The sequence below is a fragment of the Echiichthys vipera genome (assembly GCF_963691815.1).
Source record: "Echiichthys vipera genome assembly, chromosome: 17".
Taxonomy (NCBI): Eukaryota; Metazoa; Chordata; class Actinopteri; order Perciformes; family Trachinidae; genus Echiichthys; species Echiichthys vipera.
This window is the reverse complement of record NC_139842.1, coordinates 24,709,154-24,732,907: the sequence shown is the minus strand read 5'-3', so window position 1 is coordinate 24,732,907 and position 23,754 is coordinate 24,709,154. Positions and strand designations below refer to the sequence as shown.

The 23,754-nt window shown below is 43.0% G+C and overlaps 1 protein-coding gene across 1 annotated transcript in view; it reads right to left on the bottom strand.

The window, feature by feature from the left end:
- Positions 1-23,754, bottom strand: part of plppr2a (phospholipid phosphatase related 2a) — a gene marked incomplete at its 3' end in the record, with an annotated part of 61,931 nt that overhangs the window by 10,680 nt on the left and 27,497 nt on the right. Inside the window, exon 2 of the mRNA XM_083931059.1 lies at positions 12,995-13,183. Coding sequence (XP_083787185.1) covers positions 12,995-13,183 — 189 coding nt within the window. The remainder of the gene's footprint in view (positions 1-12,994; positions 13,184-23,754) is intronic.

Below are 23,754 nucleotides of genomic sequence, written 5' to 3'. Positions count from 1 at the left end.
ACTAATCCCTCTATTTTCCTCTTTCACCTTGCATTGTGTCTCCCCACTGGAAGGAGAAGTAGGTTATATATTCTTTGTCTTTCCATTTCTGTTTTTATCCAGTACCCCTGCACCCCCCCTTTTTTCCAAATCAGCTCTGTTACACTCCTTAAAAAGCTGCACCAAGAATGCAAACTGTTTAATGTCTCACTGGGTATCTAGCATTATGTTTCGCTATTTCTCGCTCACTTGCTCTTTCTCTATCTTTGTCCTCCTACATCTTTGGCTTATAATCATTAATTAATCACAGAGCTGGGGTTGGACCCACACCACTAACAACAGGGTCATCTGATGGATGAACTTAAATCAGTGACAGGACCGGAGTTCAAGTTGTACTTTGTAAGATTTTAGAATTCTGTTAAGTTCCTCTCTATTAAAGAATGAGTTCAACCAATGGTGACTGATCATTTGACCCACTCACGAAAGCACTTGTTGCCTCTTCGCCTAGTATTCCAATCTGAGTGTCTGTGGCGACATTCCCTCGCTAGATGTAAATAGGCAGCCATGTTTGTGACGCTGCTGACAGCCAGATCTACACTGGGCTTTCCAGATCAACGGTTATGCTCACTTTTAAGCAGAAATCAGGAACTTCCAACATCTGAGACAGGCTTGTAGTAAGGACAGAGGTGTAATAGCAACATAAGTCAACATAGTGACTGAGAATGTGACAAGATGGAGGGCTCTGAAAGAACTGGCATTACAGTTACATCTTACTGCCAAAGAGGCCACTAGAAACAAGACATCACAACTCTTACGGATTATGACTTTAAATACCATAAAACGTCCTGAAAATTCTAGCCAAAATCTACACCTTGAACCAGGGATGTTTAGTCTGTGTCCAACTGGTGTATCCTTTTGATCTGTGTGTTTGTTGGCTTAAGACTAAAGATCAAATGTGTAGATCAAAGACACCTTCTCCAAACATCATTAAAGGCATAATAATCCAGCTTCTGCTGCGATTTAGGGTCAGCATTCAGTAATAGCCATTCATTGTATTTACTTTCTGTAATTATGCTTTTACATGTATATAGAAGACCTTATTGTTAGAGAGACCACGATTTGCAGATTCAAATTGCCTTGACACAAATATGAGGGTTTCACATGAACTTATGCGTGTTCGTAATCTAGTATGGCTGTTTGTAGCTATATCTCTTTATGTCAGCCTCACTTTTTACCAGAGATGGGGACTCGAGTTTCAGACCCGGACTCATGGGGTCCACACAGTTCTGGATGTAACAAAGTACAGTGGATGTGTACTCCTCCAAGTCCTGGTTTTAAAAGACTTCCCAGTTTGTCCTCTCAAAGCAGTCCTGTAGCTGCAAGGAAACTCCTTCAGGTCAAGTTACTGCTGTGGGTTGAGCTTTACTTCTGAGCGGGGTGTATGCTGTTGCTAAGTGAATGGATAAGTGATCAGACCGGCCTAAGTGTGGTGGCGGCGTAGCTCTAAATCCCTTCTTGATATTTGTCTAATGTATTTTCTCTTGGGGAGAACTTTTAATTCTGCATGATTGAAATCACCAGCTATGATGTGGGCTGCTTTGGGGTGGGTGTTTTCTTGTTTCCTGATGACTCTATGTAGGTTGCCTAAGGCCATGCTGGCATAAGCATCCGGTGGGATATACACAGCTGTAACTATGATAACGGTAAACTCACGTGGAAGGTTGAAATGCTTGCATCGAACTATCAGGTACTCCAAAATAGCAGAACAGTGATTTGTGGTATTGGTATTTGTGCACCAGTTGTGTAAATGCATAATCCCCTCCTTTACTCTTACTGGAGCTTTTATTTCTATCCCCACAAAATGCTGCGCGGACTGCTAGCTCAATGGCTCTGTCTGATACCAAGGCGTGTAGCCACATCTCCTTTATTAGCAAAATGCAACTGTCCACGATGAGTTTATTTATGGCAATCTCTAGTATTAGTTCATCCATGTTGTTAGTGAAGGATCTGGCATTGGTGAGAATGATTCCGGGTAGCGGTGGTTTATGTGGTTGTTTCCCTAACCTAGCGAGTAGTACGGAGCTGCGACCGCGATTTTGCTTTCTGTGCCTCCTCCATCTCTGATGTTTGCTGGGGGTGACAACAATCCACAGAGTCTTCAGTGTCCTGGCTATCTCCTCCGGTATGTTGTGTGAGTGCAGAAAATCACTGCCCGGTTACACTGTAATCCGATAGTCATTAGATCCTGTCAGCTCAAGGTGGGATTCGCATGAAAAAACGTATATACTGTTAAACAGACATACAAACAAAGATGCACCAAAAAGCACTAAAATGGAGAGCTTCGAGCTGCTGCTGCTGTGCACACCACCATCATGCTATCACTGTAAGGTGCAACCTCTGTGTTAAACTCAGCTGCATAATCTATCAACATAAGCTTGCTACTGATGTTAGCTTTGTGAGAGGTTAACTTTTAGATTGGCGTTCATTAAATTACAAATTTAAAAAAAGCGTTTGCTTGCCAGTGCTACCACCATCTGCTGGCTAGCCGAGAGAAATACACGTTATTATTCATGTCCGTTAAAGAATAGTTTACGTTACAAGTTTATTGTTGTGTTAGAGTGCCCTGGCCAAAACAGGCAGCAACAACGTTTCTGACAAACATAATGAGCAGCCGATACAAAATCCATTACTATAAAACAATAAAAATATATCAAATAACAAGTGAAAACAGCAAATATACATCAAAATGCACCAAAATCATGGGATTCCTCCAAGTTATTTCAAATGTCTTTAAAAGCATCCAATGAGAGCAGGAGCTGAAGTTTCTGTATTTAGTTCCAGGTAAAAGGAGCAGCAAACTTTGTTTATTTACAGTCGATTATAAACTCTCATTAGATGGGACCTTGTGTCATTATACAATGAGGTTGCACTCCAACTCTATTGCTGCCTCCCTCAGAGACTGGAGACTTGACAGGGACTTGCAAAAAGTGACTTTTGACCATCTCTGCTGTTTACCTTTCACTCTCCCACAGACATATTAGAGCTAATGTTAACCCACCATTTCCTTCCGCGGCAGCTTCACCTTAAAAGCATTTAACTGGTGAAACATGGGTAGGCTTATATTGTGAAGTATATCGAAAATGTGTCTACAAAATAAGAAAACAGTCATTTTCTAATTTTTGACAGAAGATAAGTCAATTAAATATTATTAAATATTAAAAGGAGCAATAGAACAGTTAGGAGCAGCCACAGTGAGCTGTTAGAAGGAGATGTCAGAATAGAGAGTGGCGAGCTGGGTTGCACCCCTGTTGAGAATGCAGATTGGGCAGAGGCATTCGTCAGAGATCTCTGAGGTGCTGAGTGAAGCGTGGCAGTCCACCAGCTACGCAAGACCCCTGAGGTGTCTCTTCTCTCTGCTTGACTGAAAAATGGATGAAAGCTAAAAAGCAGTAATGAAAACCACTGTTCGGTCTAATCTCATTTCTGCCCAAACCACTAGATGGGCTAGAGGAAAGAATAAACACAATAGAGAGAGTGAAAGAAAGGAAGTGGTTAAGGTGAAAGGAAAAAGGAAATGTGGTGGGCTTGGGTACAGGGATTATTATCGGGAGCGGTTAGATCAGAGCTGTGATTGTGTTCCCGACAGAGTGAGAACTGTGCAGACTGTGGTAAATTATCCTTCTGCAGGGATATCAGCACCACAGATACCCACTTTGATGTGTAATGGGAAAAACAACACGTACCTCTCCATTCCATGAATAGAATCCCTATCAGGTTCTCTTGGGTGAACAGTGATTTTATCCTTTCTCTTTTATTTTGTGCTTTAGACATCTTTTTTCCCAATTACACAATTTGTACCCTGCATTAACGTCATCTCCCCTGTTTTCCTCATTTCCTTTCCATTGCAGAATGCCAAACAGAAGCCAAGGGGCAGAGGCGAGAAAGCCTTCACCCAGGGCAGTCACTGCAACCAATGCCCCCCTCTCCCACCATGGACCCCACCCCGCCATCTGTCTCATTAACCTGGGTTAGCAGCAAACTCGCCTAGGGTGTGTGTGTGTGTGTGTGTGTTTATTTGTGTGTGTGTGTGTGTGTTTATTTGTGTGTGTGTGTTTGTGTGTGTGTGTGTGTGTGTGTGTGTGTGTGTGTGTGTGTGTGTGTGTGTGTGTGTGTGTGTGTGTGTGTGTGTGTGTGTGTGTGTGTGTGTGTGTGTGTGTGGTCTTTGATTTTGAAAAGGGAGATACAACATGAAAAAAAGAAGATTAGACAGACAGCAGAGAGGACTAAAAAGCAAAAGCTCAAGAGAAAGACAACAGTAAGAGAGGGACTAAGTGAGAGACAGACAGAAAAGCATTGATCCATGTTTGTGCAACTGTGCATGAATATCTGAGTTTTCTGTTGGCGCTGGTGTGAGGTCATGGTTGCTCTGGGTGAGGCCTACCACAGTTTAATGTCGGTCCACTGACATTATGGCTGACAGGACACTGACAGGACACCTCTGTGACAGTCAGTAAAACCGTTCACAGGGCGTCTGAGATATGCTCTGAGGTTAAAGATAGGACAAATACAAAAAATAAAGGATCACGTTTGAGCATTACTACTGACTATTGGTCATCAATTACCATGTTGCCACCATTTACACAAGACCTGGGATTTATTGTACATATTAATAGTGCATTCCTGTTTCGAGCAGGCCGACTGCTTGGTCAAAGGAAGTGCTGTTGGCAGTGTTCTGGAGAACGGCTCATCCGACTGACTTCATAGTCGTCATTGCACTCGCTTGGGTTCTCAGCAACACTGTACACCCGTCAAGTGTGACGTCAATTGGAAATTCTTGAGATATATGAAGGAAAGTCATACATGCATACAAACACAGACCGATTTCTTCTTTCACAGTTAGATGATGCTGTTACAGAACCAGCCATTGGCCAAATGGCACCAAAATTGTCATGGCCACTCAGACATCATATCTCCACTCAGACATCAGATCTTCACACGAATGTGGTTACAATAGAGCTCAACAGTGATCGGCCACTTTTCAAACCATGCAGATTATGCGTCACTTAACGCAACAAAAATAAACTTTAAGCATGAACTAATACACGGGGCTCACTGACAGTGGATTGATACATTTAATAAAATGGTAGCAAACATACTTTGAGACAAGCAAGTGATGTGCGCTTCTAAAAATGCTCTGTGTGTAAATTAGCCGAGGCAAGAATACAGTGTGATCAGTGGCAGTGGCATGTGGTGGTGAACATTTATTTTTGGAGGATGTAACTTTGGAGGAGAAACAACAATACAGTGCAAAACAACCCAAACAAAAACGGTGATCCAAAGTCCACAAACCAAACCAAACCAAACCAAGCCACTACAAACCATATCAAACCAAACTAAGCCACTACAAGCCATATCAAACCAAACCAAACCAAACCAGACCAGACCAAACCAAAGGCTTGTTGAACTGTTGCAACCCTGGTGGATACACAGATTTTTCACTGTTTCACTGTTCACTGCTGCAAGACAGGGCGTGGCCTTGGCAGAGGCCTCCAAACTGCTCTTTTGGAGGTGAAATAAAAGATGATGTAACGTATCTAATGAGCTGCAATAGTCATTTTTGACTGCAGCTCTATGTCCTCTCAAAGGTCAGCTCTGTCAAGTGAACAGTGACAACTGACCAGTGTGAGGGGAATGGCTCAAAATCTCAGAAAATATGCTTACTCCCTTTGTCGCTGAGAGTTAGACGAGAAGAATGATACCACTCTCATGTCTGTGAGGTAAATATGAGCAGCCGGTCATTGGCTTAGCACTAAAAATGAAAACAGGGCGAGACAGTTAGCCTGGCTCTGTCCATAACACAATGTGTCAACCAGCACCTCTTAAGCTCACTAATAAACATTTTATATCATTCATTCATTCATCTTCAACCGCTTGTTCCTGTTGGGGTCGCGGGGGGGCTGGAGTCGATCATGTTTGTTTAATCTGTACGAACACTGAAGCATAAAACAACACAATACACCTACACTATAACTATATACACTATAGGGGTTTTAAGCTGGAACTATTGGCTTTATTAATGATGGTTCCTAAGCTTTTTTAGTTCTAGACCCAAAATAGACATTTGGTGTTTCTTTAAGATGCCAACATGAATTTACACAACCTAGAGTGAGGGAATAATATCACAGCACTAAAAGATTTGGAGGGGGAACTGTACCGGAAAGAAAAATATACTGTCTCTGATAAAACTTGTGCAGCTGGTATCCAAAGTGTTTTAGCAGACAGAGGTTTGTTGCAAAGTCGCCCAAATAAAAACAACATATACGGAAAAAATATGTTTATGTTCCAGTATTCTGTTTTTATGTGTGCAGACAATGAGCAAGCTACACAGCATGCGTACGGCTTAACCAGATCTTGCGCCAACCTACGCACTTACTCAAACGTTCCCACCATCCGTCAGGCCGCAAGGTGAACCACGAAAAGTCCATGGTTCTGTGTCCAGTGTCCAAAATGAAAAGTCAAGAAACTTTTTTTCTTAAAATGATTGTGTTGTTGAAATGATGTGTTTGCAATTTATTTGTAATCAAAAAGTGATACAGGGGGATGAAAGAGTGATACTAGTGTGATAAAAAGTACTAGAGTGATAAGATGTCCCAGTGAATGCTTGATAAGTAGACTACAATAAATAATGAAGTGTGCGCACCATGGGTCAAAATGACAGTACCAGCAAGAAAATAAAAACTACTTCCACCCCTGTTGGTGACCCAGTAAAAATGGGTCAGCAAACCCACTTTGGATTACACTACTTTTGCTTTAGTTACACAAAAAATAACCCTAAAGGTATAACTCTGCATCATGAAACCGAAGAAGGTAATGTTTCACAGCAGGTTATCAAAGCACAGAAACTCAAGTGTATTGCAGCTCATTACATATGCAGTGGTGGGCAATGTTGTATCTCCTCTGAGCGCACATCCGGCCCACTTGTTTACCAATTTGTGTAAGTAATAAGGTGGTCTTATTATAATCATAATTTAGTTTATATTTATCAAGAATCGAGCTTGCCTTGTCTTTTTCTAAGTACGGTGTTAACTACACATGAATGAAGTGTGGGCCGAGCCTGGAATTGAACTGGATGAGTCCAAACATAGCTGAAAGATTACGTTTTTTCTCACTAATCTGCTGCATGTGCTTTTTATTTTAGTATGACTTTAGTCACGTAAAAGTTTTCTCCTTTTATCTGAGGAAAAAGAGCAGGAAGTGGGACAGAGGAACAGCATTGTGATGTCTTCCTGTGCCGTTGGAGTTTGATTATCGCGGAGAAGCTCTGTTGGATTACATATGTAATTGGAAGGTGAGAGAAGAGGTCGAAAAGGGCAGTGAAGGCATGGATGAGAGTGGAAACCCAAGAGCAGGTGAAAGGGGTAAACACGAGGAAAAAATAAATGCCGTCAGACTGAAGTTGGGCGAATCAGTCGAGAGTAAAGGTAATGAATAGAACATGAAGGTAAAAGGCATGGGGAAGGTTTTGGAGAGGACACGCAACAGAGGTTACAAAATAAAGAGACAAAAAAAAAACAAGAGATCAAAGCAGGGCTTTACAGAGGAGCATGGACACATTTGAGCATGCACTGTCAGAATGAATCTGTGCTAGATAAGTTAATTCAGCCTAGACTTAACTGGCTTATAAGCTCCATTAGGCAAACTTTCAAGATGCCCTTAAAGTGAACCAAACTTAAGTGTGTGCTTGTGTGGGGAGTTTTCAGAGTTACTGCAGCAGTTGCCTTAGGGTATTCTACCAGCATTAATCTATGAATGAAAAGGAGGAATGGATTTCTCAAATTCACTCATTTTCTTCTCTAAATAAAAATAGGATTAGAAAGAAGAGGTTGTTTTATGTGATTTGCTGTTATGTTTCAGGTAAATGTAAAATGTTTGCAAAAGCTTGGGATTTTCTCTAATCCTTGTTGTATTTTTGTAAATAATCAAACCCAAAGGCAAATGTTACCACTTACAGATAGGGCTGGATGAAAAATACGATATTTAATATCGATATTTATCACAATATATCAGGGTGGCACAGTGGTGGTTAGCACTGTCGCCTCACAGCAAGAGGGTTCCTGGTTCTAATCCGAGCTGGGGCCCTTCTGTGTGGAGTTTGCATGTTCTCCCCGTGTCTGTGTGGGTTTTCTCTGGGTTCTCCGGCTTCATCCCACAGTCCAAAGACATGCACGTGTTAGGTTCATTGAGGACTCAATTGCCAATACGCAGATTTAGGCTAGAGTAAAAGTGCAAAATGCAAACAATGTAAACCAGTCATTATGCAGTTTTAGCCCGTCTTCCTCCACTGTGCTCAGGCGCATCATGTCTTTTGACATACACTACAAACTTGCGTTTGTTGTATCCTTGCTCCTTTTTGACTGTTTTGGGACAATGGCTGCAAAAGACGACATGATTGATTGTTGTTTTAATACATCCCAGTTAACACTAACTTAGCTTGCTATCGCTGCTTAAACTTGGGCGTGTATTTTCATATTCTCGATGTAGTCGACAATTTCCTCATCTTGGAGGATTATGCAAGTTCACTTCTCTGTCACTTTTGTGTCCCTTGACAGTTCCATTGCTTTTTTCCTTGTTTCCAGATCTTTCTTCACTGGCAGCTGCTAAGGCTAGATGGGAACTATAGTAGCAAGAAGTCACTGGTATGGTTACTGCTAACTACTACTATCACAAAAATGGTACAAATGTCAACCAGCTGCACAAACTAGGAATAATATACAGTACGCATTCAGTGAAGTATAAGTTTCAAAAGGCACACATAGTACAAATGTGACTAACAGACAGAAGTGGGATGATGTCAGTTCCCTTTTCCTCTGGTACAGTCTCTGAGCAGTGGATTGGCTCCCGTGCTGGGAATCGTTGATTGATGATTTTAATTAGATGTTGGGGCTCTACTGGGAGCTGTCAGAGAGCTAGAGTGCCCTCTTTTGGGCTTTCAATACCCTGGCACTGACCCAAATCTTTGTCTGGTGGCTGATAAACTACAGAGACTGGGCAAAGCGGGTCTCCCTCTTCATACTGTCCTCTCTATACATCTCTGCCTGGCTTGTATTCAGTGCTATAAAGGCAGGGTTGAAAATACAATGCTACTTACAATGATGCTTGCCAACAAAATGCTATGAAAGATCCAAAACTCTTACCTAAAACCACAGAAAAGGTCACAGCAACTCTTTTTTTGTATTAAAGCTGGCAGCCACTTTATCACCAAGCACAAGGCTGTGATTTGCTGCTGCACTTTATGAAGAGAGATCAGGCTCCTCTGGAACCAGAGGCAAACGGCATAGCACAGTTGCACCAGCCTGGTGCCATCACAGGGAGTTACTGCTACAATTTACCTTACTGCTTGTTACACACACTCACACACTAATGCCTCTGTCAGCACAGGTTAGGGCCAACTATAGCTGGTGTAAGTAAAGTGCTCTGACCCAGATCAGCTTCCAAAGTCATTTAACCTCAGCTGTGGCAACTTTGAAGCTCTGCCTCCTTTGAATTAGTGTAGCTTGGTGCTAAAGAGTGCTCTATTTACACAGCAATGTTAAAGGTACTGTTCTCAATATTAAGAGCATTAATATAGCAGCCACCATTTTCTACGGCAAACAACACTTTCTTTGTAACAATAAAGTGGAGTAAAGGCTCATTTATGCTCTACATAAGATACACGTACGGATGGAGCCTTCTGTCCGTACTCTTGCCTACATTTTGTCTGTATTTCTGTCCTTATCCTGAAAGCTTACGGATGCGTACTGATACTGACCAAACGTTGCACTACCACCGGAAATCGTGGGGGCAGTGTCGGGCATTGTACACAAAGAGTGGCGTGAATATCAGGAGCGAGCAAGTCATCAAAAGCCCCGGCAGACATCCTGAAACACTGGAAGAGATGTTGGTCGTCAGTTTCTCTCATTTGTCAAACCAATGACTGTAATTCTCCGTCCACACTCTGGGACGTCTGTAGTGTCTCACAGACCACCATCGTCTACAACGCTGTTGCCATTTTGCCTCCTTCTCATCAGCCGGAGGATCGTCATTTCCTCCATCATCGTCATCTCCCCCATCATCGTCACCATGTTTGTTGTTCTCTTAAACTTTTTTTTTTTTAAACTTTATTGGAGTAACTTTTGAATCTGAACGACGCCCTCTAGAGGATGTTTTGATCAACGTCCACTCCAACGTAGAGGGCGCGTGAAAGCATGAGAGCAGTGACGAACGTTGATGACAGACGTTTCTGTTTACACAAGAAATGGAAGCATAAATGAGCCTTAATGGCGTCCTGAGCAGAGAATGAAGTCCCTCACCCTCTGTGTGGGTTGGAATCTGAGTTTTGTGTTGTTTGTTGTGATAGACCTTTTTTTAGTATTTCTAGTAGAGCACTTTTACACAATAAAGTGATAGTGGATTTTAATTGAACTTGGAAGAAACTAAACCATTACCCAAATGATTGGAGTAGGCTGAATCTAATAATACATTGTAATAATTGCTCCATATTACAGATACAGTAAACATTCTAAGTCAACAGTATCAACAAATGGGTGAAAATGCCCTGACACAGAGACAGGACTGCTGCTGTTCTCATTCACTGATCGTACAAATAACTACCAAAAGCAATGGACAGTAATTTGTATGTAATCCACATTATAACTGTAGAAATAACGTTCGGTGGAGGGTCGGAGTGGTGGAGGGGACCCAAAACACACAGCTTTCATTCGCAAGACTGACGTTCAGGTCCCAGAAGCACTAATCCAAATCCAGCCTATTCTCAAATCTTAACCAAGTCATTTTGGTACGAAAAGAGAGCTGAGCCGGAAGGCAAAGTAAGGATGCCCCCTGGGCGCCTCCCTAGAGTGGTGTTCCAGGCACGTCCAGCTGGGAGGAGGCCTCAGGGAAGACCCAGGACAAGGTGGAGGGATTATATCCCCACACTAGCCCGGGAACGCCTCGGGATCCCCCAGTTAGAGCTGGTTAATGTGGCCCAGGAAAAGGAAGTATGGGGTCCCCTGCTAAAGCAGCTGCCCCCGCGACCCGACCCCGGATAAGAGGCTGGAGATGAGATGAGATGAACATAAACCTGGGGAAGCAGTTTATTTTTGGTGTTGTAGGGGGAAAGAAATCCATAATAATCTTCCATCATATTGCAATTAAAGTGGGAAAAAATGACTCTTGGTCATTTCAGAGAGAGAGAGAGAGAGAGAGAGAGAGAGAGAGAGAGAGAGAGAGAGAGAGAGAACCTTCCTATTGGCTCAGGACAGAGAGGGGAGAGGGACAGCTGGAGGGAGGGGTCTCACTCTGCTTCAAATTATGAATGGTATTTTTTCTTTTTCCCTACAGCCTTAAAGTACCTGAAGTTAGTAACTTTCTGCAAAACTAAAACAAAACAACAGTATAAAGCCCGCGCCCCGACCCCGGATAAGCAGATGAAGATGAGATGAGATGAACAGTATAAAGCGCCCATCTTTATACTGCTTTTAGACTACTGTACTTTGCGAGATATCATACAAACCTATTGATGAGAATATTTTTGGAGGATTAAATGGCAATTAAATCTGGGAAGAGGAATCCCCTCCTCTACTTGAAAAAAAAACGACTAGACCTCCCTTCATAAATTATGAATAATTTTCTTACAGTCCACAAAAATGAGTACTGCACTTACACAGACACACATGTATCAACTTTAGTGTTGTTAACCTAGAAAATAACAATTCATACACTTTGCTGAAGTCTGCTGTTTGTAACTTTATCTTGTAAAAGTCCAGGGTGTATTGTGGCTGAAAGACAAACTGTGCTGCACACAGTGGTCCCACATTACAATAACCAACAGCCTTTATCCTTGCACAGGATCTGTGTCTGTACCTGTAAGAGCCTCACAGTAGGTGCAGACTGTAGTTTCAGCTCATTGTGTGCTTTGTATTGTGGCTGTAGACTGGTTCTGTCTGTGATGTTTCTGTGTGTGTTGGTAAGCTGTTAAGGTTTGTGTCGCTGCATAGAGTCAGGGCCAGGTGTTCTGCACTTCACGCTCACTGCCTAACACAGACACACAGACACAGACACAGACACACACACACACACACACACACGCACGCGCGCACGCACGCACGCACACACACACACACACACACACACACACACACACACACACTCCAAGCCCCCCTCCCGATTGCCTTTCTTTGGGTTCATTGTCTCTTTTTCTAACCTATCATCTGGAGTAGTTTTTTTTATCAGACAGCATCTGCTGCCTGCCATTTTCGCTCTGCCTCCGCTTTCTCTATTGTTTGTCTCTTTGACTGTTGTTTGGTCTGCCTCTCTTTCTCTGCTTCTGCCTCTTTTTTTTCTCTAATGACCTGCCGGCCAATTCCTATTACATCTTTGTGTGGTCCGGGGTTCATTCTTGTTTCCGTTTTCACTCTCTCCACACACACACACACGCACGCAAGCACGCACGCACGCACGCACGCACGCACGCACAAACACACACACAGACACACACACACACACACACACACACACACACACACACACACACACACACACACACACACACACACACACACACACACACACACACACACACACACACACACACACACACACACACACACACACACACAAACACCTGCTCGTCAAGGCTGGAGGGGGTTACCTCCATGCAGCTTGCCAATCTGCTCATTCCTGATGCAGCACACACACCAGAGATTATTCATCACAAGACTGCAAAAGCTCACAGATCATACGAAGCAGAAAAGCAAACACTCTCATATAGTTTTACAACATGTGAAAGCAGAGAACACTTCAAACACAACACCTCAACTTTAACAACTTCTTTACTTTCTATTAAAACTCCCCACTCCTTTTTCAGCATGCAGTAGACACCCACCCACTTACAAACGCTTTTCTCATGCACCTCAAACACACCTCTCTCTATCTCTCGACCTTTACTTCCACACTAAGAAATACACCCGACTCTTACCGTGACAGTGGGGATGGCTGTGACGAGAGAGTAGATGAGCACGGGGGGGATCTTGCTGGTGTCGTCCGGACCGGGGTAGGGCTTGGAGAAGGTCTTGTCGTAGCAGAAGAAGCCCTGGATGTGCACAGGGAAGGTGTCCGTGTACTCAAAGTAGTAAGCCAGCAGCACTGTCCCAGCCATGATCACCAGCTGGAAATAGAACATTATCCCTCCGTTAGGATGTGAGAAGATGAGAGGTGAAGAAGAGGAGGGTGAAGCGGAGGACGTGGAAGAGGATGAGGAGGCGGAGAGGAAGAGGGAAAAGTCAAGTCCCTGTTCCCCTCAACCACAGGGAGATGCATAAGAAATACGGACCAAGAGAGACAGAGCGAGAGAGGTTCAGTATTTGGATTCAAGAGAGAGAGAGAGAGAGAGAGAGAGAGAGAGAAAGGGGGAGGGGGTGATAACAAGATAAGACAAGAAAGAGAAAAGGAAATCTGCATAAGGAGGCTTCTCTCTCAACAAAATAACAGAATAAAAGAGGTTTCCGCGGCATCACAAGCAGTAAAAACAAAGAATTACATAGGGAGCGAGGGAGGAACAGAGAGAGAGAGAGAGAGAGAAAGGGAGGTGGGAGGGAGAGAAAGGGGGAGCAGCCTTTATGCTGCCAGCACTCATGAAGTCTTCTACAGTTGAGCTGTGGGTGTATTTGTAGATACTGTGTGTGTGTATGTGTGTGAAATACATGAATGTGCGTGGTAAGAGCAGAGTGAGTGGTCTCACCATCAGCTGATGTCTCTACAAAGTTTAATTCCTGTAATACTTTGACTAATGCCTGGCTCAGACTAAAATATTTTTACCTCTTAACAGATGTTTAACATCTGAGAGACCCCACGTATCCACATGTAATGACACATTAAAATGAAATTCCGGTTTAAAATCATCCCAGGGTCTTTTTTGGCAAATACACTCATCAAATAAGCCATCGAGACAATATTTTTTCGTGTAACAACAATTAACAAAAAAATCTGGTAGAGTTGCTAACAGCCTCATGCGGCTAACACTGATTAGCTCGGGGCAGCACGGTGAGGGCATTCAAACGTCTTTTTTAACCACTAATACTGCTCAAAATAACAGCAAACCTCTGCAGCAGCATGAGAAGAGGCCCTACACAGAAAACAAAGCACCAATGGGCTCCTTCCTTTTGGATTGACTTTGGTAATCCACTTGAATGGACTTTACTATGAGAGGAGCTGGTACAGGGGCCAGTAGGTAAGTCTTTAAATGGGATGAAATCACAATTGGTTGACAGGTTGTATGGTCACCACTTGGATGATGTAACTCTACCACCTGACCATTATTGCGCAAACTCTGGTTGCAAATGACAACATGGAGGCGCATGTATCGGGGATATTTTGGCTTCACTTGTCCAGAAGGAGGAAGTGGAGGTACGATATCCATCTTTACAGTCTATGCTCACAACAGGATATTGGATTGTAAATATTGAGCGTTTTTTACTTGCGACTTGAAATCGGTGAGGCCAGGATGGAACTCCGACCACATACTTATATAAAAAGTCGTCAAGTATCGGACATTTACTGTGCTTAAGTATCAAAAGTTTTGTTTTTCTGATATTAAATGTACTTATGTATTGGAAGTAAAAGTATACAAAACTTTGATTCTAACTGTATTATGACTTGAACAGGCTTATGATAACTAATGTAATGTGATGCCCATCAATGTGTGGTCACATTATGTGATTTAATTTTGTTTATGTGGCATCATTTGAATATGTATTTCCCTGTAATAGAGCCTTATTTATTTCTTTTTATGTAAATTAATGTTTGGAGTGCTATCTCGATTTCTTGGCCTCCCAGTGAGACGGCACGGTGTGGCTGCAGCCGCTCTTGTTGTCTTTAGTCTGGATGAAGTGAGAGAAAGAGACACACGACGCATCGCATCATTTTTTGTTTCCACAGAAGACTTTTTATCTGGCTCCAGGCCCCTGATTATCAGTAGCCCCGTTTGCTCCGCTGCCCTCCAGCACCCCAGTGCTTTCAGCTGTCTGCTGGATTTCTTCTCGCAGTGCAGCCATGTCCCGCCTCACTCTGCTTCTGATTGGCTAAACCCATGCATCATGTTGAAAAGGAGAGCTGCCGTTGGAGCTGTATCTGTAACAATTAAAACCATAACCCTCAACTATAATGTACACCACGACACAGAAACGCCTGAAACCGAGGAATTGATAACATGTTGACGGGTACAATTCCGATGGATGGGAGCATTTTCCAAATATAACCGGTTCTCGATTTCCAACCCTAGTGCCAATGGTGCGGGACACACTGCAAAAACTGGGGCTGCGGTACCCCACTGTCACCCTGACTTCAACCAATGGCTTGGGTTGTCCCTGCCTTTAGATCTTTTCACTGAATACAGCTGCCTGCTGCTGGTAATGAGGTTGATGAAAACATAAGACAAAAGATAAACAAAGACTTAACCAAATACAGTAAATTTGTGGGCTGTAAAAACCCAAACAATGAGCTGAAAGAATTCAAAATACAGACAGGAACTGATAAAAAATCATCACTGCGCATTACATGTATATTTAGTCAGTTGTTAATGGATGTAACGACTTTATTAGAGCAGCTTTAGTGCTGAAGTATCAATTAATGTTGTCGTCCTGTGTCCTGTTGAATGACTGGAGGAAATGTTGCTGCATTTGAGGACAGAGAAGAGGCTGAGTGTAGCAGCCTGAGGCCCTCAGGGATGTGCAGCTCAAAGTCACATCCCTCTGACCGGAGGCATGGCTCCACCCACACCAGTGGCACAAACACTGGCACATGGCCTGCAATAATACACACAGTACATGCACTGTTTGTATGTACAAATCTAAGCAAACAACCACAGAAATCTATACAGTACATATCACATTTATTATTTATAAACAATGGGTGTTTTCTATGAGCTGTTGAACCTCAGCCGGGCCTCCCTTGAGGAAGATGTGTTTTGCTATCTGTGGTTGTCATGGTGAAATAACTGAGGAATCAGGTTTATAATATTCTGTATTTTTAGCACATCCACAGGGACCAGTCTTTTTGTAAGGGTGGTGTCAATATTACACTTTCTGACCAAACATTGAACAGTTATCATTATTGCAGGTGATTCTGTTTGTGTGTGTTTTGTGTGCATGTGCGTGCTGAAGGTGATGGGAGCTTGTTGGTGGGTTTGCTTATGGCGAAAGGGGGTGTTTGACGTGTGACTCATGAAGCTTTCCTTTGTTTTTCTGTTTAATACCATAGTGCATTTTCCCAGCAGCATATTGCACTGACTCATGCCTGGGACTGCTAAACCGAAGGAACACCAGTAATTCACAACTTAGGTTACATCCACGCTTCTACGTTTTCATTTAAAAACGCGTCTTTTACGTAATTTACCCCTGGTGTCCACACTACTCTGGTGTTTCTGAGCCTCTAAAACAGAGATGGAAGCGCTGCGGAGCCGGTTTTAGTTTGAAAACTCTGGGGTCATGTTTTGGTCTGGACGGGCAGAAACAGAGACATTTGGAAACGACGAGGCAGACTGACCCTCATCAGTCAGTCTTATCAGTTGGGTAGGCTAACAGACCTTTTGTGACTTCATCCTTCTTGTGTGGGTGCTACAACGACTCAATGACACCCAATCTGTGTTTTCAATCGTTGTTACCTCCTTATATATATATATATATATATATATTATACTATTTCTTTTAATAACAGTTCCAGGACTATATATGTTGTTCTATCGTTTCTATCGTGGTGTCATAAATCATGCACTTTACAGGCTGAGGTGTGTGAAGATGAAGTGAGCTGAAGCCTGAATCTGAAAGGAGTCACTCCATGCGTTATTATCGTGGTCATAGACCACAAACCAGTCTACACATACCAGATGCACAACCATAGACTGTATAAAAAATTGATTCAACTTGATCCAATCGTCCTCGCCTACGGGAGTCGCCATCTTGTCAGACTTTGACTCCGTCTCATTTCCTCTTACCAAAAAAAGGCATGTATGTGTCGTTGGGGGGAGGGAGATACGTCCACCTGGCTGATGTTTACCTCCGAGAAGTGAGGGCCAGAGGCTAGCTGTCACTCAGGAGGCCACAGTCCTAATTATTCATCAACTTTAACCTCCAATAAAAAAAAACTACCCTGGTACAAAAGAATTCACCCTCAGTGTTGTCAAGGAGATATGACCTAAACATACAGACTAGAATGTTTTTTGTACCAGGCCTTAAACAAGTTTAATGATGCTGTGAATACGGCCTGTTTAACATGGGGGTCAATGAGAAACTGCTCTATTATGAAACTGCTCCTAGTGTAACCTGACTCTCTCCAGATGAATTTGGTTCCTCCTTGCTTCCCTCATTCATCTGGGATCTATCCATAGGAAAGTGACTTCAGGAGGCTGGGCCTTTTCAACGATCCTTGCAAATGATTGGATAAACCACTTGTCCGTCATCTTTATTGACGTGCTACTTCGACCACTCACATCGAAACCAACCTGTGACGCTAATGAGAGCAATGCAGGGAAAATCCAAACCCGGTCGGGAGAAGGGAGAAAACATGGTTTCCACCAACAAAAGCCTTCAGAGCCGTTCTCTGATGTTCTTTTAAAAAATAAATATTTTCTAGATTGGACAACACAGATGAAATAGCAGCATTGATGTCGATGCCTGCTTCATCGATGTGAGCTGCCATTGTTGTCTGAATCACAACAGTCCTTTCTCCGCTACGTCATATCTATAAAACCCCGCCCTGACGGTCCTGATTGGCTCGACTACCTGAAATCACTTTCCCATGGCGCGATCCCTGATGGTTTAGTGGAGCTAGGCGGAGTCAAGGCGGAACGAAAGTCATCTGGCGATAGTCAGGTTACCACTAGTGGCCACTCTGCGAGCTGCAGTTTTTGATACTTCCTTATTGGATCAACCAGGAAGTCGGTGTGTCGGGGGCTTGCGCAGTACACACTAATAACCTACAGCAAATATCATCAACAGTACTACACTCATCCTGCTGAAAATTGCATCCACTGCAATGCTCATTAAAGACATTCTATCCGACACAGTCTGACACAGCACCATGAAGGTGAAACTACTGTTCTAATTACAGTATACTGTTATCTATTGTCAAAGAAAGATACAATCAAAACACATTTATGTTTACGTTGTTCAGGGCTCTGTAGGTGATGAGGAGGATCTTGAAGTCTATACGTTGTTTTATGGGAAGCCAGTGAAGTTGACGGAGGATGGAAGTGATGTGTGCTCTGGAGGGGGAGTGAGTTAGCAGTCAGGCGGTCGAGTTTTGTACATATTGCAGTTTTTGAAGTGCAGTGGAGAGGAGGCCATAAATGATGCTATTGCAGTAGTCTAGTCTGGAGGTGATGATGGCGTGGATGAGTGTTTCGGCGGCTGAGGAAGAGAGAGTGGGGCGAAGGCGTGCAATGTTGCATGGGTGGAAGCAAGAAGTTTGAGTGACACGGTTGATGTGTGACCTGAAGGAGAGTGTGGGTCCCATGATGATGCCGAGGTGTCAGTTATTGTGCGGTCCTGTTTGGGTTGGGGGACGGGAATGTCAATTACGATTGTGATGGCCCGGTGGTCGGAGATGAAGAGGTTGGTGCTGGACATGTTTTGGATGTGGAGGCCAGTGGAGAAAACCAGGTCTAAGATGTGTCCACGGTTGTATGTGGGAAAGTTGATGTTGGGTGAAGCTAAAGCAGGTAAGTAGGTCCAGAAAGTCCATAGCTATTTTACAGTCCGGGAGTCGATGTCAAGGTTGAAATCACCAAGGAGTAAAATAAATGGCAAAGTTGAAGACAATGTAGTGATGAATTATGAGAGATCTGATAGGAATGATGAGTTGGGTTTGGGGGGACGGTAGATGATAGAAATGAGGAGAGGCGTAGGGCCGGATAGTTTAAATGGCAGGTGTTCAAAGGAAGGAGCAGCAGGGATGGAGAGTGGGCGGGGTTGGACGGGGTTGGTTCTCTACTCTGACGTTTATGTATTTTCAATGTATACATCCATGATTTTAACCAGAGCGTGACATTAGACAATCTGCTTCCTGTTTATGCCAGTACGCACATGCCCAGGGTACGTTAATTGTTACGTTATACAAGATTTCAGGTGTGTTAGTATGGACAGAGATTATTTCTGAATCGTAAATCAGCAGCATTCTCATTTTATAGTTCAGCTGTTAACATGCCTCCTTAATTTTCTCTGAGAAGCATGAAAAGGGCAAGAAAAATTGCCTTGAGCTCCTGCAAATGCTGCAGGTCAGATCCGGTTCATATTATTGAACTGTAACCTGCAAACTGCACGTCCAGCTGACAGAAACATTGCTTTCTTGGTGAATTCTCTTTTGTGATTCTGGCTTTTTCTCATTGCCCCATTTTAGGTCACGATGTGCTGGGAGATTATAAAAAGGAGCATGACCTCAAGCATAAAATGACGGAAAAGGCTGGTGAGTTACTCTCACCATACCTAACATGAGTACATGTGAATATCTCTGTCTATCTCAAAGTGATATGGGGCTGATCGTACAGATTAGCCAGCTGTTAGAGAGCTGTTTTGCTGAACCTGTTATGTGGGTGGCAGCAGCTCTTTCATTCCCTGAAAAGTTCCTTACATTTCCCTGCCCTCCCTTTAAGACTCCTTCACAGTCTTCTCCCCACTCTCCCCAGAGACCTGTATTCCTTCCTTTCCTTTTTAATCTCTTGACCTCTCATTGAAAAGGAGCTGCTATTAATAGTAAAGGGGACAGGCTTGAGAGCAAAAAACCCATCCTACTCTGACCTATTTAAGCATGGAGATGGGAAGGTAGATCAATATTAAAAGAGGGCTGCCGCTTGTCAAGATGAAAGGTCACGTTAAGAACGCTCAAATTTGGATCTGTCACACTAACACGAGGCTTGCCTGTTACAAGCACCAAGAGTGTGTGAAGACTGTCCTCAACCTTCTAAAAGATGTCATCATCTCCCTCTGAGCCCGCCTTTACATCAGCGCTTTGAAAATATACCTAATACCTGTCAGATTATCAAGCCATTAACAGTCTGCTGTATTACACACTGACACAAAACAGATTGAATGATCTCAGATATTTAAAGCAAGCTTCAGTTCCTTTATGCTGTGAATACATGGAACAAATCCTGCAGGAAATGAGTGGATTGACTGATTTCTGAGGAAGTACAGTATGAAACTGGCTTATCTGCTCTCCACGACTCATCTATAAAACACTACGTACTTACTGTGGTACCTACAGTACTTAAATATTTTAACCGTACAACTTACATAAATTTAAGTCATCTATATTGGTGAGAGAAGAATTACACTTTTGATTCCACTTTGGTTAAACTTCTATGACATGGTATAATCACTTATTAAATAAGGTGCTGCATATCAAATGTGCAGAAATATGATGCTTTTTAAAGCCCCCACAAATTTCATTGTCATGATTACTACACTCTCGCTAGATAAATATGCATTTACTTGGGGAGTGGGTGTTGAAAATGGGTCTAGACCTACATGAAGGCAGATCAGCGCCCCTATTTCCAAAACATTTGATATTCCCACTAGGAGGACTTCTTAATATTATAAAAGTTCCTCACTAAGAGCGTCCTCCTCATACCTCTGAGACCTGCTGGGCTGTTTTGTGTCTCTGTCAGGGAATTCTTTAGGAGGTATGTTGCCATGTCCAAATAGAGAGTTTAAACTAGAGACCATCTTGCGACACACACACACACTCATACTCATTGAGTATGCTGCTAACCCAGGTTAATGAGACAGATGGCAGGGTGGCCTCCCTGGTGAAAACAATACCAGTGTCTCTGTCACAGCTTGTAATAAATGTAGTCACTAATTGAACATGAAACAAAGAGTATGTGGTTATATCATATGGACTATATATTTATTGAATACCAAATGTTTTAACCAAGGCACCTCTACATAAACCTTTATTTTGTGAAAAACACAGTGAGCAAAATTAGAGAAGCCCTTCAGACCCCCCCCCCCCCCCCCCCAACCCCAGTTATTGTCATAATGGGCCATGTTTTTAACATCAGTCAGAGCTCCAAACATAGAGCTGACACCTGTAAAGCCGGAAGTCCACAGTTTTAGCAACAGAAACAGTGGATGTCCAATCGTAGCTTGTCAAGTTTTAGATGCCTGCACATGTTGGAGCAGTGTGCTTGGGGCTGTAGTAAGAGCATCACTAATTAGCTTTCTAGCTGCAGTTGATAAAATCTGATAGTTATCACTGTAAACTGCATATGGGCTGCAAAGGAATGGGAATATTAAATGGAAGAACATAGCAACAGCAAATGGTCATTTGTGCAGTACAGTATATAAAGATTAACAACACATGCTTGGCATCAGTCTTGCACTGGATTATGTTGTTGATCCAAGTCAGATGATACTTTTATTAACAACCAATCACCTCCCAAACAGCTGGTGTATATTAAATAAAGTATGATATGTGAGCGTCATGTGACAGTCTTTAAACAACATAACTGACAACATGAAAGGGCACAGTATTCAGTGGGGACTCACCCTCAGTGCACCATCACATTCCCAACAGCACTACAGGATGATATTCTGCCCTGTTCCCACACGACAGTCCAGTTTTAGCTAATATCTACATGTATGCTGATAGAAATGTCACTGTGTGTCTCCCTTTCAACCTCTCCATGCTCTCAAAGCCTCTCCTCCTTCTCCTGTTCCTCCATTATAATTTGACCTCCCAATCTCCCCTTGTTTCGGTCATTCTTCATTTCTCACTCATCCCTCTAACACTTCCTGCACTACTACCCCTGCCTACATGCACAAGTGTTTTAACTTTGCTGAATATTTCATATCTGTACCTCTGCATTTCAACTGTTCCCAGCCGAAGTGACTGTGACGCCAAGAGGGAGCAAGGGTTTACAACAGCAGTGGCATCAAGACGACTGAAAACATAGCACAGAGAGATGGAGAGGAATTTGGAAACACTGTAGTAACGAGTCCAGGGAACAGCAACAGCCGACGGCAAGTGAAGGACCTGCAACAGTGAGCTCAGTGCAGCTCTTAAAATATAACCACTCTCCCTCCCTCCCTTAACCTGGATAGAAAACACGCTATCCTTGCACAAATCCGAATCATCAATCTTTTCCTTCACAAACAGTGATGGACAGCTTGACAAGGTCAGCCATACTTGATGAGCTGTATTAATACTGTATATGATGAAGAATGTGTAACTCAATATAGTTCCTATATAGTGTGTATTACCTAGGTGAGTGTTCGATGTGTACTGTGTACCTCTTGTAGAGAGGTTGAGGTGCCTCCTCAGCTCTGTATGATTCCATTTTAAATCTACATATTGGATTCCACAGGGAGTGGATGCTGACTGCTGTCAGGAGAGGCAAACCATTGCCTGCAGGCAAGTGGGAAACCCAGGGGGAATTTTGGGGAAAGGGCCCCCGGTGACCACTCATATTGTCTGGAGTGTTTTGGTGTTCATCTATTTTGCCAGCTAAACAGAAACAGTTTGACAAAGCTTATATGCTCTTGACACTGTGTATCATGGAGCTCTGAAGTTCATCACTGGTTTTAAAGCACTGGCTCATCACTGTACACTGTATGAACGGGTTGGGTGGTCCTCCTTATCAACAAGTAGACTGAAACACATGCATCTTCTCGTTTGAAAGGCTATCTTAGCTTTACTTCCTTCTTACCTTTTGTTCTACTTTAACTGAAACAATGTTGGGACTTACAATCTTTGGTCTCGGGAGCTTTTCTTGCTGTCTGTCCCAAAAGTCAGAACTGAACTGGGAAAGAAAGCATTTAGGTTTGCTGCTCCTTTAGCCTGGCACAGTCTACCAAAAACTTTAAAACGAAATTAGTTGGTCTCATTGAACACTTTTAAGGGGAAATTGAATGACCTGGAGGCAGAGACTTCTGGCTGTAGATGTTTTGCCTGAGGCTTTTATTATTGCAGCTAACCTAGAAATGTTTGCTGTTTTAGGGTTCATAACGTTTGTGTCCACCTTGTTTGTGTGTATGTAAGACTATACTGCTGCCTGTCTTTTAATGGTTTAATCTTTTTCATGGTTGAATAAAGGTTCAATAAAATACTAATAAAATTCTTCTGAGCATCTTAACGTTAGCCTAACTCTACCTGTGTTGTGGATTGCTGAATGGCGTTACCTGTATTCTATTGTGGCTTACAGTCTGAGTCCATTAACTTTGCGCGTGGGATGACTGGGTGACGTTCACATAGGGCGCCATTGTTACGGGCGGGTTTTAAAGAAATACTGCAGGTCTGTTGGCTCGATAATAGAAAGGCAAATGTTCTTTGTTCTCCGGGCTGGTGGCCCGGGGCCAGCAACACCGTCTGCCTCTACGATAACCCTCGCTCACAGTGGCGTGGTAGTGGAAAAACGGCTAATTTCTGAGTTGAGTTGACGTAAAAGACATTAAAAAAAGCTTTGGACATGCTCAGGGGGTGTGAGGTTGTGGTGAGGTGACTACTGTATTTTTTGGATTCAAATATTCCAAAACAAATTCACTGTTACTAGTGCAGTGACTGTTTGGAGCAGGCGCCGCAGAAACACAGAGACAGACACAGGCAGAGAGTCCTTGCCTTATAGTTAGATGTAAGGACCAAAATGTATGTTAAAAATCTTGCCAGCACAGCACACAGTAGCCTGAAGCCCTTATGACTTTCTGCTGTGAGGGTTGGCAGGGTCAAACTGCCAGCAATTTCTTTTAT